This window comes from Dasypus novemcinctus, chromosome 31, assembly GCF_030445035.2.
Source record: "Dasypus novemcinctus isolate mDasNov1 chromosome 31, mDasNov1.1.hap2, whole genome shotgun sequence".
NCBI lineage: Eukaryota > Metazoa > Chordata > Mammalia > Cingulata > Dasypodidae > Dasypus > Dasypus novemcinctus.
In genome coordinates, this window is record NC_080703.1 from 30,514,429 (window position 1) to 30,531,914 (window position 17,486).

General features: G+C 44.9%; 1 protein-coding gene across 14 annotated transcripts in view; it reads left to right on the forward strand.

Annotated features, from left to right (window-relative positions):
* Positions 1-17,486, forward strand: part of NEK10 (NIMA related kinase 10) — a 269,323-nt gene that overhangs the window by 25,808 nt on the left and 226,029 nt on the right. For 11 of the 14 annotated variants that reach the window (XM_058290740.2, XM_071212866.1, XM_058290735.2 and 8 more), the window contains 2 exons: positions 4,658-4,788; positions 7,331-7,429. In XM_058290740.2, coding sequence (XP_058146723.1) covers positions 4,658-4,788; positions 7,331-7,429 — 230 coding nt within the window. Of the gene's footprint in view, positions 1-2,153; positions 2,199-4,657; positions 4,789-7,330; positions 7,430-15,622; positions 15,702-17,486 lie in introns of those variants that run through there. The other 3 variants (XM_071212865.1, XM_071212869.1, XM_071212868.1) reach the window with 3 other exon arrangements.

Sequence of the window (17,486 nt, forward strand, 5' to 3'; positions counted from 1 at the left end):
TGTCCTGTATGTTCATGTAACTCTGCATGTCTTGCTTTGCTACATTAGAGCCTGCTCTTCTATAGGGCAGTCCCACAGTATGACAGATTTGGGGACAGAGACACACTGAGGCAGAGGGCCCATTTTGGCATAAGCAGGGTAGAATAATCGTAACCTGGTAAAATTCAAGGAAAAGAACTGCCCCAGAATTGCTGATGTGAAAGCGGTGAAATTCCTTGAAAGCTGGTTGAAGACTTCAACAGAGGTTCTTCACAAATCACAAATCGTGAAGTGATCTGCCTAGAGCTGGAATTCAAATTTCCTCCCCCTCTTCAGAAGGGAGCACATTGGAGGTGATGGTAAAGAAAGCTAGAAGAGCCTGTGCAGTGTCTAAAGCCCAGCCAAGAATTCTGTACTTGGTCCCACAAGCAATGGGGGATGTTGGATTTCTAGAGCAGAAGTGATAAGACCAACCTTTTCACTTCGATCTCCAATGTCTTTCCTCTGCACTGAGGGTTTGGTACCATCCAGTTCCTAGAGCAGGTGCCCTCCAGTTCCTAGAGCAGGTGCCGTCCAGTTCCTAGAGCAGGTGCCCTCCAGTTCCTAGAGTGGGTGCCGCCCCGTTCCTAGAGCAGGTGCCAGCCAGTTCCTAGAGCGGGTACTCTCCAATTTCTAGAGCAGGTGCTACCCAGTTCCTAGAGCGGGTACTCTCCAGTTTCTAGAGTAGGTGCCACCCAGTTCCTAGAGCAGGTGCCACCCAGTTCCCAGAGCAGGTGCCGCCCAGTTTCTAGAGCAGGTGCCGCCCAGTTCCTAGAGCGGGTGCCACCCAGTTCCTAGAGCGGGTACTCTCCAATTTCTAGAGCAGGTGCCACCCAGTTCCTAGAGCAGGTGCTACCCAGTTCCTAGAGCGGGTACTCTCCAATTTCTAGAGCAGGTGCCACCCAGTTCCTAAAGGGTACTCTCCAGTTTCTAGAGTAGGTGCCACACAGTTCCTAGAGCGGGTACTCTCCAGTTTCTAGAGCAGGTGCCACCCAGTCCCTAGAGCGGGTACTCTCCAGTTTCTAGAGCAGGTGCCGTCCAGTTCCTAGAGCAGGTGCCGTCCAGTTCCTAGAGTGGGTGCTGCCCAGTTCCTAGAGCAGGTGCAATCCAGTTCCTAGAGCGGGTGCCCTCCAGTTCCTAGAGCAGGTGTCCTCCAGTTCCTAGAGCAGGTACTGTCCAGTTCCTAGAGCAGGTGCCACCCAGTTCCTAGGGCAGGTGTCCTCCAGTTCCTAGAGCAGGTACCGTCCAGTTCCTAGAGCAGGTGCCCTCCAGTTCCTAGAGTGGGTGCCCTCCAGTTCCTAGAGCAGGTACCGTCCAGTTCCTAGAGCATATGCACTCCTTCACTGCCTTCCAGCCTGGGTGATGCTCCTGTGTGGCTGGCTCATGGCCCCCTCTAGCTCCCCTTTACCTTCCACCCAAGGAAACCCCTGTTAATTTTGCGGCATGCTTGTTATGCTTATTCTCTGCTTCTCCCTTGCTTTCTCCCCTCAGTGGGGTGTAAACTCCCTGAAGGCAGAAGCCAGGGCCATCCTGCACACAAGATCTGGCACACCAAGCGCTGGCAGTAAACATGCTGAACGGGTGGGCTTGGGACAAGGCGTGCACTCATGCAAAAGCTTCATGTTTGGATCCCCACTACACCCCAGGCTCTGAAAGCTGCTAAGAACCCAAGATGGGATCCTGTCCTCCGGGAGGATACATTCAAGGGGGAAGGGCTGATGTGTACACTGTGATAGAGTGTGAGCAGTGCTGTGAGAGAGGTAAGCCCTGGAAGCCCCAAGGAAGGTGGTGACCAGCTGTGCCCGGAAAGGTCTTGGCCAGCTCCTCACCGAGGAGGCTGTTTGAACTGAGTCCTGAAATGTGATCAGGAGTTACAGGCTTCTGGCAGGCCCAGGCATGAAGAGGTCAAACCTGTGGTATATTCTGGGCCCAGTGACCATTTTAATGCTGCCAGAACTTGCAGTGCAGGTTTTAGTCAACCTATATAGCTATATAAACAATTGAGTCCTTTTAAATATTGTGAAAAGAGATTATGGTGGCCTAGAAAACAGGAACAGAGCACAAGAAGGAAGAATTCCATCTCAATTTGGGTAAAAACTTGGGAACAAGTCAAACGCTGTGTAAAGCCAATGAGCTGACTCAGGGCAGTGTGTTTCTCATCACTGCAGCTCCATAAGCAGGTTTGGCGAACCGAGAATGTGGGAGAGGGAGGGCGGGCGTCGGGTTGAGTCCTGGCTTTGCTCCTTGCTAGCCTTGTGACCCTTAGGCAAGTCACGTAGCTCCTCTGTGCCTCTGTTTCTCATCTAGTCAGTATTCTGGAAGTTGGGCTTGGAAAAACCACTTCCTGTTTGCTGCGTGCTGGGATATGTCCTGTGTAACACAGGAAAATTTGCTTGTTGTTGTATCTTCATGCCCAGAATCATTTGGATTATCACTTCATGTCCAGAAATCATTTGATTTTTAATGAAAAATTTTACTTACATAGCAAATTCATTGTACAATGGGACTAATTATGAGGCTTAAAAGAGTTTTTATAGGGAAGCAGATTTAGCTCAACTGATAGAGCATCCGCCTACCACATGGGAGGTCCAGGGTTCAAACCCAGGGCCTCCTGACCCATGTGGTGAGCTGGCCCATGTGCAGTGCTGATGCACGCAAGGAGTGCTGTGCCATGCAGGGGTGTCGCCTACATAGGGGAGCCCCACACGCAAGGAGTGTGCCCTGTAAGGAGAGCTGCCCTGTGCGAAAAAAGCGCAGCCTGCCTGGGAGTGGTGCTGCACACATGGAGAGCTGACGCAGCAAGAATGACACAACGAAAAGAGACACAGATTCCCGGTGCTGCTGACAAGAATATAAGTGGACACAGAAGAACACACAGTGAATGGACACAGAGAGCAGACAATGGGGGAGGGGGGAAGGGAAGGAAAGAGAAATAAAAAAATAAAAAAATCAAATAAAAAAAAAGAGTATTTATAAAAGACAGCTATGGATGGCACATAGCAAGTGCTTTATAAATATTAGCTCATTTAATTCTCTTAATAACTCTTTGAATTTGTTTTGTTATTCCAATTTTACAGATGTGGAAACTGATTACAGAGACCTTAATTAATTTGTCCAAGATCTTAAATCCGGCCTAGAGGGGAGCAGATGTAGCTCAGTAGTAGAGCACCTGCATCCCATGTCTGAGGTCCCAGGATCAGTCGCTGGTTCATCCTAAAAATCAGTCAATCAGTAAATCCACCATAGAGTTTGTTCTCTTCACCACTAATCATGTCTGCCTCAAGGGTCTGTGGGCCTATGGTTTTGTGGATTGACCCACTGAGCACGGAGCTAGAAAGATGGTTTTACAGGGTGGAAGATTTATTAATATTTTCATAAATGTATTTTTCTTGCTGGAGAATTAAGCTGTGACTGGCAACTAATGAGGATATGTTTTTGTTTTTTGCTAGCTATTAAACAATTGCCTTATAACGATGCATTTTTCTATAAACAATACCATAATGGGAGGCCAGACATACTCTTTTTTGATAAGGAAATGATGTTTTTGCTGATTTCTATTAAATAATTTAATAGAATAGGTTAAGTACAACATTGTAGTTTTAGTTTATAATTATAATATATAGACTGGAATGATTTAATGAAAAATGAATAATTTATTTTGTTATATTATGCTCTACTTACCATATGAAATAATTTGGTTACTTGTGGCACGTCCTTCATTTGCACTTTGTAGAAAATCCCTCATTTGCGCTTTGAAAACAATATGGTATTTGCTCTCGCTCTGCTAAACTTTACTGTGGAACAAGAAAAAAATCTCAAGGTTTTTCCAACTATAGGTAAATATTCATAAATGGATCTAGTTGAATACTAATAACTTGCTAATTTATTATATGAATAATTAATCAGTTCATATTGTAAATGGGGCATAGCCAAATTGTAGTTAATGTAGATAAGGTATTACTTTTTTTTACAGTACATCCTGTGATTTATTTCAATGACATTTATAGCTCTGATCGTGTAATCAGGATCTTCAAACTGGCTGAAAGTGACAGACTCTTCTTTTTGTCTTTACACCTGTCACTAGATATGAGTATGTGCAATTGGCGAAAGTTGAAGAATGGATTAATAAATGGCATGGGTGCACAATGGCTCATGCTCACTCTAGGTCCTTCACTCCGTACCAGGGTGTTCTGTCTGGATGTTGGAACTCTCTAGTCTGTGTGCACATCTGTAAAAGTAATCTGAAACCCTTTAAAGACTCCCGATGCCTCACACAAAACCTGCACCCCAGCGTGTTTTAGGTGCTGAGGCTACGCCATTGCACAAAAGCAGGCAAGTTCCTGCTTGCCGCCCGGTGACACTGCAGTCAAGGAAGTTGAAAATAAATAACAGAAAGATAAGACAGGGTATTACAAGCTATGAAGAAAAATAAAGCCGGGTAAGGGAGAATACATGTTGATGTCACTGCTGTTAAATCTCGGAAACACCTTACCTGTGGCATAGCTACCGTGTTAATTGTTGGCTTAGGAAGAAAATGTTCCTTTCACCCTGTCCACTCCCCCCCTCCCTTCGTTTTGTTCCTCTCTTTATCCTGTGCTGAATTGTGATCCTCACGTACTTTATGCTTCTATTTCTGTAGCTTCCAGCCATTAACTTCGATAGTGCCCAAAATAGCATGACGAAGTCTGAGCCCGCCATCAGGGTGGCTGGACACAGAGCTCGAGGTCAATGGCATGAGTCCACGGAAGCTGTTGAACTTGAAAATTTTAGGTAAGAAACTTGATTTCTCCCTTGCCCTCAGCAACCTACCTCACTTAGCCATACACTTCATTTGAGTTTATCGCAGCAGCTAAAATCTAAAACCTTTGTTAAAATTTACCATGGGTACTCTTTATGTGACAATTGTAGTTAGTGGTTAAATCATTCCCAGATATCATGTGTAAATAATAGGCTTATTGGCTACCAGTGGCACTGACCTGGGAGTTTTGGGACATGTTCCTGGCATTTGCTCAACGAGGAAATGGTTCCAGATTGTTGACCTGGCTCAGCTAATCCCAAGCTTTGTCATTAGCTTTTGGTCTGTCCACTTATTGCCAGTAAAAAGAAGGCGTAAAAGAAGCTCTCGCCATGAATAGATATGGCGATTAAAGAATGTGGTTGTCAAAACAAGCCGGGTTTTCAGTTGAAGTGATCATACCTCGCCTCTAACATTGAAAGCTTCAGCCGTGTTTAACTCTTCTGTCACCATGTAGACCTGTGGCTGGAGAAGCTGCGCGTTGCTGAGGGCCACTGCCCTTCCAGGAGCTGATTTTCTCAGTTTTACAGTGTGTTCATGTCATTTGGCACTAACTGCCATGTAAACTATGAATGGCATGAAGTCTCAAGAAGATTGTAGGATGATGATTTATTTATTGGGCCTAGAGTTTATTTCCCTCTCATTTGACGGCAATGGATTAAACAGTCCGAAAAGCCAAATGATGTTAAGACTCTTAAGTCTGTTTGCACATTTGAATAATCTCATTTAAAAATACATTTTCAGTGAGAAACACTAACTGCTTTATTTATTTATTTATTAAAGATTTATTTTATTTATTTCTCTCCCCGTACCCCCCAGTTGTTTGCTGTGTCCATTCGCTGTGTGTTCTTCTGTGTCCGCTTGCATTCTTGTGTGGCACCGGGAAACTATGTCTTTTTTTTTGTTGCATCATCTCTCCATGTGTGTGGTGCCACTCTTGAGTGGGCTGCGTTTTTTTCATGCGGGGCGGCTCCTTGCGTGTGGGGCTGCCCTACATGGGGGGCGCCCCTGCGTGGCACGGCACTCCTTGTGTGGCAGCAATACATGTGGGCCAGCTCACCACATGGGCCAGGAGGCCATGGGTATTGAACCCTGGACTTCCTGTATGGTAGGCGGATGCTCTATCAGTTGAGCCACAACAGCTTTCCACTAACTGCTTTAACTGTTTTTACACATTCAGTCTTCCAGTGCCCTGGTACTAGGAATCTGCCACTGCCCTCACCTGTCCAGGATGGAGAGACACTGCCTGATGGCAGCTGAAAGGCTCGGGAGGCAGAATTTTGCAATTGACTGCATAAGGTTACAAAACGTGCCTTTGAGGTGGTATGCGCACTTCAATTACAGCTTACTTGGCCTAGATTTTAAAATCAGTTTATTTTAATATGCACAAAACGATTGTCTCATAAATTCCATAGCACTGGGCCGTGTCCCTTTTGTGCATTGTCTTGTCCTCTTCCAGTTTTGAAATGGGATTTTTTGGTTGTTGTTGTTGCCTACCGCCCTGGGGTTCTAGCCAGCGCTCCTCACTCTGCTTCCTGGGTCAGAGGTCGCTGTGTGCTTGGAGGGTATTCTTTTTTTTTTTCTCTTTATTTTTTTTTTAAATGTTACATTAAAAAAATATGAGGTCCCCATATATCCCCCCCACCCCCCACCCCACTCCTCCCACTTCAACAACCTCTTTCATCATCGTGGGACATTTATCGCATTTGGTGAATACATTTTGGAGCACTGCTGCACCACATGGATAGCGGTTTACATTGTAGTTTACACTCTCCCCCAGTCCACCCAGTGGGCCCTGGCAGGACATACAATGTCCAGCAACTGTCCCTGCAGCACCACCCAGGACAACTCCAAGTCCTGAAAATGGGGGATAGTCTTAACCTCATTGGTGTGCTGTAATATCAAGCAATGGAAGCTGCAGCTGGACTACGTCAAGACTTTCTTAAAAACATTACAAATAAAGGCAGTGGCGGTCTTCAGTAAATCCTTGTTATCTACACGGAAATACCTGTGACCATCACTGGTGTGGATGGCTATGGTAGCCAAGTGAGGTTGGGGGGGGGTGGCGTGGAAAATGAGGGAAGGGATCCTTCTCTGGCTTATTGCAAAGCTGTCTAGATAATGTGTCCCAATACTTTGCCTGCATATACTCCACCCAATTTATACATATATATATGTTAGAGAAATTGTAGGTTTACAGAGAAATCAGGCAGAACATACAGAGGTTCCATATACCCAACCTCACACACAGTTTTCTCTATTAACACTTCCCATTTGTAACTCCACCCTCTTTTAACTATTAAATATTTATAGGAAAAAGTTAGTATGGTAAGATGGAATACTTATGCTTGACCATAATCTATATTATTAACTTTACATTGCCTATAGCAATGCGTTAAACCTTAAGACCATTTTATATTTGCGTGAATATAGGCGATCTTTTGCCTGCTTTGATACCTTGGAGGCAGCCTAAATGACTTTTAGTTACAAAATGCTTTTTTCTTTGTTTCCTCTCAGTATAAACTACAAGAATGAGAGAAATTTCAGCCAACACCCTCAGCATAAACTATTTCATGAGATCTTTACAGCCTTGGTGAAAAATAGACTCATATGCAGGTAAGGTTTTCCCAGGAAAGATACACAGACTTTTTCCCAAGAATGGCAAATTTTATGCAGTATGTCTCTAGAATATGATACGGAGCAGCTTACAAGATTGAACACAATGTCATTAAATAAATAGACTAGAACAATGGCCAGTTAGAAGAAGGTGAGTGAGTAGGCATTGCAGACGAGCTAATTAAAATCATCCCTACCAGGTACTGAATTTAGCTGAATTTCCTCACAGATAAAATGAAATGGGAAAACACTCAAGTTGCATTGTTTTCCTTATTTTTCTGTTATCTAAACTCAAGGAGGTATTTATTATGTGGGTCTTTATGAAAGGGACCCGGGGTAATGCCATGGGGAGCATCTTGACGGTACAGTTTTGCAATAGATGCAATTACTGATTAACTGGGCTTCTCTAGACTCACCTTGGAGGACAGGAAGGATGAGTGTGTAACATCCAGTTACAGCCTGATGGAGACATTTCTTCTAGGACCAAATCCAATGTTCCTTCCTTCGCACTCTGATGTGTCTTTTGCACAAGGCCAGTGTTGGGCCTTTAGAAGAAGGATTACTTAGCATGTCCTCTGCTTGGAGTCAGAATTGAATTTTCTATCCATTTTGTGTGGTTAAAGTAAGAGCCTGTTATGCAGCATGCCAGATGTGAAGGAAATTCCCAGCCTCCTGTCATGCTAGGCTCCTGTCTTTATTCTCCCCCAGGAGATGCCTACCCTCAAACCCCGCAGGCATCTGCTGGAAGGATGCCCATAAAGCATCTTGAATCTTTCCCATCACTTTAGGACTTGGTATATATGAATTCTCTCCCAATGAGAGTGGGAAAATGATGGCTTTTCTGAAAAATAGGAGATGCATTAATAATTGAATGTCTTTACAAAAATAAAATCTTCATTTGGTCCAGTGCAAGAGATGTTTTTAAGTAGAACAGCATCTTCATTGGCCCTCTACCGATGAGTCAGTTAATCAATGCATGCCTAAGTGGTGGCCAAATGATTTGACCTTTTCAGTGAGGTTATTTGGTATTGGATATTTAAACTTGGTGCAGTGACTGACAAATATACTGGTGTACTTTAGAGCAATCCAGGATTGGGACTGCATCTGTCATGCCTTTGTACTTAGTTTAGATAAAAGATTATGGGACTGGCTCAGATGATACAAGAAGCCTGGAATCTTTACCAAAGTTATGTAATTGGGTCCCTGCTCAGTACTTGACAATACATTCAAGGATTGTTGAAAGATTAATGAATACTCAAAGGACCTTAAGTTGTTCTCAGCTGTTTTCTTCTTGAGCTTTGACAGAGAAGAACAATGATTATTAGCAGAATAATTAAGCTGAAATGGTATTAGGAAATAACTCTTTTGTTTTGAAGACAACTACCTTGGGTTTCCCAAGGGAAGTCCAGCAGATCATTTGTCAGGCCTGTACTTTGGGGAAGGCAGAAGATTTCTTATAGTAAGGATGTGAGAGGCCTCATCCTGTCCCCACTCTGAAGGCATTCAATGCAAAAATAATTAGAGAAAATACTTGGGCAAAGACTGGCATTCTTCAGTTGAAAAAGATCCTAACCATTCTGTAGTTGAGAGGTCTCCTTTCAAGGCCTTTTCCAATTCGCAGTGATTAATGAGGCATCTGAGATGGGGAGGAGTTACTGGCTTGCAACATGAACAGTCCCTGGAAATTTTCAAACTAGGAAGAGGCAATGGCAGATCTTTTGCTTTCATTGTGCAAGAAGGAATTTAGGAATGTTGAACTTCAAGAGCATCCTTTTATGTTGTCCTTTGGCTGCAGATGGAGTGTTACGTTCAGTTCTATTCTAAATGCAAGGTGGGGTTAAAAATGACTTCAGTGTAAAGGTCTCCCATCGGGCCTCACCCCGCATAACCTTGGTAAGGACGGCTCAAACCACTGCCCCCAGTCCCCCCCTTCCCCTCTACCTTTATACTTACAGAAGAAATGCATTGCAGGGTTCTTTCTGGTGTGGCTTTCTTTGCAAACATCAGGTTTAATTGCCTGGAAGGCTTGGCTTCAATTCAGTGCACCCGTTGTGGAGCTTCTGCTCTGTACAAAGAAGGGAGTCAGCAGAGGTGAGAAGAAACAGGGTGAAAACATAGAGATGAATAGGACGCATGGTCCCTTCTGCCTGGAGACTCAGACTCCACTTGGTCAACAAAACAGTAACCAGGTTTCCCAATATGAGGGAACACGTGGTCAATACAAACTGTATGTTATGACAATTGTAAAGGCTGGGTGAGATTGGGGGGGTGAGAGTCTTTGGTCCTTGGTGCAATTGTGGTTGTCGACACGACTGAGCATATCCAGATGTTACACCACTGAATTTTACCCCAGGATATGGCTGATTGGGAATTCAGTCTCATCTGTGTAGTAATTTCAACTCCTTAGCATTTGCTTGCCTAGTATATTCCATCTCCTCTCTCGGTTTCTGTCCAGTTGAAGTTGTGACTGTCCCTCCTCTAATCTCACTTTCCCCAACTCTGTTCTTCCCCTAAACCACGCATTTGGAGATCTCCCTTTTGGGTTCTTTACCTAAGGTCGACCTGTTCCACTCCCCGATTCCCAGGAATGAAGTTGCCAGGTGGCATTTAAAACTAGATGGGACTTGTTAATCCAGGGCTAGATAAGGTAACTGCAAATACCTCATGGTAAATCCAACAGGGCAAGGGTAAGCGTTGCCTCTGAATCTGAGGTTACTCCTGGTTACGCAATGGTGGCTAATCTCAATGTGTGGCAGAGTATGGAATCATATTTTGATCTCTGAAACTTTATTCCTGCTTTTAAAATAATTTGTCTGTATTAGACCCCAGATAAGAATATAAATCCATCTTATCCATCCGCCTGTCCAGAAAGTACAAGGGTGCTTACTATCCAAGACAAGGTAGCTATCACTTTGTTTAGGAAAGTAAAAGTTGTGGCAACATGGTCATATTCTCTAGTTAACTGACCACCAATCAAATTGACCTTTACTGAAACATCCTTAGTTATCGAAAGTGATGGTGGTGAACTGGTAGAATCTGACAAATGAGGCTCTGGCAAAATTAGACCCCTTGACAATTGAAGAGATTATTATTAAGGAAGAGGACACTATAGGGGTATCAAAAGAGCATGTCTTAAATAACAGAGATTAAGGGTAGCCTTTAGGCAAAATTGATTACTTTTTCTAATATGTTTACAAAAATAAAACTCTTCAAGCTACAGAAGTCCAAAATGAATGAAAGGATATTGGATCATTTCCATGATTTTGTCCAAAAAAGTGGTCTAGTAATTAGGGCAGAGTTGCAATTATAACTTAAATTTTGTTAATGTAAGATAATGTATGTCTAGTTATGTAGTTTATTAATTTTTAAGATAGTATCTTATTACTCCCCCCTCCCCACTCTTTGCTGTGGAATATGGTGTGTTATTTTAAAGTGAGTTTACTTAGCTGGCCTCTTCCCAGCACTGTTATCCTAGAATAACCAGGATATGTCCTCTTCACTACCGATGACTTTTGTAGGGGTGAGCATGAGCCAAGCACTCTGATTTCAGATAGCATGGTTTCTTATTTTCATTTATCATAACCAAAACTTCATCTTTTCTGACAAAAGCAATTTGGTAACCCTTATTATTTCATCTCCAATCTCCTGACATACCTGTTACAAATTTGAAATCTTTTGGAAACAAATCTGCACGGAAGATGCTTAACTATGTTTGAGAGAGAACTCCTCGAACCAGGGGAAGCCATCTCGTCCAAACTATCACAATCTTATTAGGATTTGCTAGAAAATGTGTTCTGGGAGGTTCGTAGAAACCTCTAACCAAGAGGACTGATTTGCTTGACCATCAGACCTTCGCTGCCCACCTCCACTCCAGGGCCTGGCTCCTGGTGGAAGTTACCTGGTCTTCAGCATAGGTTATCCAGGTCCTGTCACAGAAGGGGGTGAGGATAGGAGACTAGACGTGAGGATGCCGTGAGAAATCGGTTTCGTGTCTTGACCATCTTCTCAAATATAAGAAGTTGGTGGAGTGATGCTCTTCCTGAGATTTTTACCATATAAGACAGTAGGGAGGCCAGTGGGAGCCGCTGAGCTCTTCTTACTTGCTTGGGAAAAGACCCTGGTCGCCTAGGTCTGGCAGATAGTTCAGAAACTCCCTCAAGAGGTCTTTAAGTTAGGACCATAAATTGGATAGGGGTGAAGTTTCATTAAGGTCCCCAAATTCTCAGGCTTGGGTCTTAGGTCCTTAAAACCTTCCAGTGGCCAGGGGACAGCTCCAGTTCTGAGCTGATTCACAACGCCTTCGAGCTCTTTTTCCTTCTCGGCCTCGCCTGGTTTTGGTCCTGCCCAGTGCATCCTCTGTGTCCACCTGGGTCAAGGAGACCCATTCCTTGCTCCTTCAAAAGTTATTCTCCCTTCACCTCTGAGCCTTTTTTTTAAGATTTTTTTTTTTCTGCCCTCCCTCCCACCCCCCTTGTCTGCTCTCTGTGTCCATTTGCTGTGCGTTCTTCTGTGCCTGCCTATCTTCTCTTTAAGTGGCACTGGGAACTGATCCTGGGACCTTGGAGTGGGAGAGAGGCACCCAATCTCTTGCACCACCTCGGCTTCCTGGTCTGCTGCATCTCTTATTGTCTCCCCTCTGTGCCTCTTTTTGTTGCGTCATCTTGCTGCACTAGCTCTCCACGTAGGCCAGCACTCCTGTGCGTCCCAGGAATTGAACCCTGGACCTCCCATATGGTAGACGGGAGCCCAGTCTCTTGAGCCACTGTCACGTCCCACCTCTGAGCCTATCCCATGCTAATCCTCTGCTGATGTGCGCTGCCCCGGCTCTTGCCTTTCCGGCTTGTTCTGGCCCCTTAACCTGCCTTTGCCCTTCATTCCCCTTATGATGCCAGGGCTCTTGCTCCTCCCCAGTGGACACTGTGCTCCTCTAGACCAGGGCCTGGCCCTTTGGTCTCAATCCAAGCTGTGTGTCTGGTTTTACTGGAGAGCATGTGGCTAAGTCTTCATGAAGTGCACTTTCGTTGCCTTACATTGTTTTAACATAAACACTTTGAAAAATACAGGAAATTATCTAAAAAACTTCAAAATCTACCCTTTATTGCATTATTGGAAATAGCTACATTACCTCTTGCTCTACTTATTTCTTTTCTTAAAAAATTCTATGCTTTTTTCCCTTTACTTATTTGAAAGATTAATATGCATATAAAAAATTGTATCCTGCCCTTATTACAGAGGATAGTTTTTTAAAGCACTAGATCATTGGCTGAGAGTCCTTAGGAGCTTGCATTTTTGTCTCCTTTTTGCTCTGAGCTTCACAACCTTAAACATAGAAAGAAAAAAAATTAACTCTAAGGGCATAGGATCTCATGCAGCTCTCAAGCAAATAATGATTCTTCTCCTTTCCATCTCCTAACTTGGAGCTTCTATCATGCTTTCTGGCTGTTTTCTAGCTCTTGTATTTTAAATTCCTCTTGAAATGTTATTGAGATGTATGTGTATATGGTTTTGTGGCTGGATACACAGATAACACACATTTTTCAGTAGAAAACATGATCAAATTATAGAGGTGGAGTGGACCCTGAAGAAAATCCAGTCCAGCCTCATTTGTTACATGCAAGAGGAGAGCGGTAAGGAGGGGTACTTGAGTCCTGAGGCAGAATACTGGCTGGTACGCTTTCCCCTATACTGCATTGACTCCCTGGTGCTTTATTAATGAAGGACAATTAAAGCATATTTTTTCCCTACTTTTGTATCAAGGAAAAGTATCACTTGGGTAATTCTTTTCTCTCTTTTCTACTACTTACTATTGTTTCTTAGGAAATTTATCTATGTGGATGTTTAAATAGGCATATAAAATGTTCTCACCCTCCCTGGAAAAAGAACTACGTGTTCTCCATAGTTAGAATTTACCATCGGAACGAGTTTAAACTGGGCCGACTCAAGACATGACAGTTTCTCATCAGTACGCATGCTTCCAAAAGCTACCCATAAGCAACAGCCACGTTCCAGGAGCCGTGTTTCCACAGTTAAAAATCAGCAAGCCCCAGACGCTCCCACTTGTGCAGGCTCACCCAGCCCTGCTCCAAGAGGCTGTGCCTCGTTAGCTCGCTGTACCTTGCTGTAAGCTCATTCTTTGTTTAAGGTAGGTATTGAGTGGTGGACGCTTTCTCCTTTGGACATCTTTAACTTAGGCCTCCAACAGGACTTTTGATCGTTTCATTCCAACCTGCCCTCCCCTCGGCTTTTGTGTCCCCCGTCTATTAACCTAGGCCAAGCTGCTATCATCTGTGGCTTGGACCATTGCCACAGGCTACCTAGGCTCCCTGCTTTGATCCTGGGTTCCTCACAGTCCGTTCTCATCACAGCTCCCAGCACTTTAAGATCTGGCTCCTGCTCTCTGCCTGACCTCAGTTCCCACTGCCCTATCGTGGTGCATTGGGCTCTAGCCCCACCATCTTCCCTGCTGGTCTTTCAACATACCACCTCATTCCCGCCTCAGGGACGAGTACCCTGCTATTCTGCTGTGGTGGCTGTGACCTCCAAATGGCTCACTCCCTCCATTGGCTCAGATGCTCTTTTATCAGAAAACCCTCCCCTGACAATCCTAAAATGGCATCCCCACCCCTCACTAAGCCCTTCACCTCGGTGGTTCTCCACTGGTCAGAAGCCGATAGACGTTTTTATGTGTCTGTGTTTATTATTAGACTTCCTCCTTTGGAATGTCTGCTTTGTGAGAGCAAGAGCATGGCTTTCTCTTCTGCTGTGCCCCTGGGCTTAGCAGTGGCTGGCACACAGCAGACAATGAGTAAATATTTGACCGCATCCTGTCTCTGGAAAGTTTCATCACCTGTGTAGAAGGAAGACCTAGAAGACAATCCTTTCTACTCAATAGACTGCTGGTTTTTAGGAACAAGCCTGAGCCATTGGATCGACTTGGCATTGGGCACGGCTTTGGTGGTAGAGTTAGTAGGGGACACAGGAAATTAGCAGGGGATAGCAAGAATAGTGGAGCACGTCAGTAAAGATTCCTTAAACAGTCATTGTAATGAACAACTTCACACGAAATGATGCATGGTTATCTTTATTTGAATTTTCCTTCTTAAACTATGCAAGAAAAATTGGGCCTCAGCATAGGAATTTAAGGCAGTATTTAGTCTGAAACAGGCTTGAATTCCTCTGCTTTAAAATCTGAGTCATGGGTGGCAGTTTTTTGGTTGCATTTTGATTTATTGAAATCGCCTTCTTTTGCAGATACTGCTTTTTTCCTAAGTGAGAGCCTGAGAGAGAAGCATGTTACCAGTGGAGGTCTGGCTGGTAACTTTCGGTGTTTGCATCAGCTCGTGGGTTAAGTTAACCCCCAGCCTTTCGAGACTCTTCGCTTACAGCTTCATTCTACGACGTCATGGCATCGTGTGTTTTTTAAGTGGAACTCCCACACCACATTTTGATTTCCTACCTGGCTATGCTTTCTTTTCTCAAATACCTTTTCTTTTCTCCAGGACCCTTTTTCCTTCCCTTTTCATATTGACAGCATCCAGTAGCATCTGATGTGAAAAGCCCTGTGGCAGGTGGTCACGGACAAAGGCTGTGGGAGCTGATCCTGCTGCCCTGTATTAATAGTTACGTGAGAGCAGTGGCAAAAGTTTAGTTATAAGAGGGGATAAATATTTGCCTACTCATGAATTCACTGCCCGAGTGGCTGCTATATTGAGCCGTATCCTCCAGGGAAACACTCTCTGCATGCAGACAGATTTCTCAGAGCTGCCTCAAAGGACCCCCGTGCCACTCTGCCCAGCCCTCCTGTTCCCATATTGGAGCTATCTGGAGTCAATTCTCTTTAGTCAGTCCCTTGTGCAGGACGTGGGAACTGGGAGCGGGAGGGACAGCCTGGCGCTGGCCTGGGAGGCAGGCACCCAGCTGTGTCACTACTGTGCAGCCGTGACGCGTCCCTCAGCCCCTCCACACTGTGGCCGTTCCATCAGTAAATGAGGGCCCTGCTCTTTACAATCTACCACTCTTACTCACTCTGCTTTGGTCGTGCTCCGTTGTGTGTTTCTAAGGCCCCAACTCTTGGCAAACAGATGTATATATCGTCTTACAGAACACGCAATTCCCCTTGAACTCCAGAGCTCCGCCCGCCGCCCCACGTCCCTGTGGGGTGTTAAGGGCGGGGAGCCAAGGAAGGAGCAACTGCTTCTTCAGAAGTCAGTGCAGCGAGAGGAGAAGCCGGGCCGCCGACTCAGGAATCCTGTTTACATTGACAATGGCAGAGGTCAGAGGCACATGCAAATATTAATAGCTTTGGGCTTCAGTCCCACAATTGCAAAACAAAGCAAAACAAAATGCCATTTGCTTGGAACAGAACTTTCATCTCTGAGACTTCTCTGAAACTCTTCATTTACTCACCCTCCTCTAAAAGTTAAAAATTCCCTTCTAGAACCAACTCTTGCCTTCCCTTGCCTTCCCTTGCCTTGCCTTGCTTTGCCTTGCTTTGTCTTGCTTTGTCTTGTCTTGCCTTGCCTTGCCTTCCCTTCCCTTCCCCTCCTTTTTTAGAGAGAGAAAGAGAGTCCTTTGACATGAAAACACATCGGGAAGGGCATGAACCTTCCTCCTGAGATGCATATAGCTAACAGGAAAAATACCAAGCGCACACAGATTTGTAGTCACAGTCATCTGTTAAAATGTCCTATGGCTTTCCTTTTATATAATGAAAAGTAATCAGTATTAAACCTTGTTAAGTTGCCAGCGGCTCTTTCAACTTGATCATTGTTTCTTAGATCTTTGGAGTTCTTTGCACTGTGGTTTATGCTACATGCTATCTTTAGCCAACCCTGCATCAGGCAGAGCTAGTCATATGCTATCTCCCTCTTTATCAAGACGAAAGATATTTCCCCTGTAATGTGAACACATCCATAATGTGTTTCCATAGGTGATTGTTTTAAATTCAAAATGGATTTCAAGTTTTTTCCAAAGCAGCATATATATGATTGTGTCAGGACAAAGTGCAGTGCAGTTTACCAGTGGGGCCTTGGATATTTCTGCCTTTACTTTCAGAGCAAAAGCTGAGTTTTCCCTTATAACAAAGGGGGCCACTGACCAGGTGCCAGGGCTGGAGGGGCCGTGGGGTTGCTGTGCGCTGGGGCAGGCGTCTTGGTAATGGCAGGAAGAGTTCTTCTCAGCTGAGGATGCTCTTGGAACATGTTGCTCAACCTTTCTTGGTAGAGCCAGGCCTCTGCTGGAGTCTCTAATCCAGATGAAGCACTCAAACATCCCTGGGATGGTAGCACTTCCTCCATAAGTCTCAGCAGAAGGAACGGATGGGGGGTGGCTAGAGGCAGGGGGTGAGATGTCTAGTGGCAGTCCCCACTGATGTTCATCCCGGCTCTGCAGAGGGCGGTGGGTCTTGTTCAGTCAGGGTTGAGATATGTAGACAGTTTCGGTCTGTCTGAGTTTGCAAGGTCTGCTATGACGAATACCACAAACTGCCTGGCTCAACAGCAGGAATTTACTGGCTCACAGTATGGGCACTAGAAGTCCAACGTAAAAATATCAGCAGGCCGTGTTTTTTCCAGTCATGTGTAGTGTTCTGGTGGTGGTTCCATTTCGGCCCTGTCATATGGCAGTCTGTTTTTTTTCCTGTCTTTTTCTCTGTTTTTTCCCCAACTGTCCGAATGTCCTCTGTACACAAGGACTCCAGCCATGTGGATGACGGCCCACCTGCTTCAGTTTGGCCTCACCATAACCTTAACTTGTCTTCAGAGGTTATGGGGCCACAGCCACAATGGGGGGGGGGTGAGGCCTGGAGTATGAGTTTAGTTTCCTAGGGCTGCTACAGCCAAGTACCACAGGTTGCATGGCTTAAACCAGCAGGCACAGATTCTCACAGTTCTGGAGGCTCAGGCTCCAAATCAAGGTGTCTCCAGTGATGGTTCCTTCTGGAAGTTCGGAGGGAGAAACCAGCTAGCTTTCCTCCCAGCCCCTAGTGGTTGCTGGAATCCGTGGTGCACCTCGGCTCGTAGACGCATTTCTTCAGTCTCTGTCTCCGTCTTCACGTGGT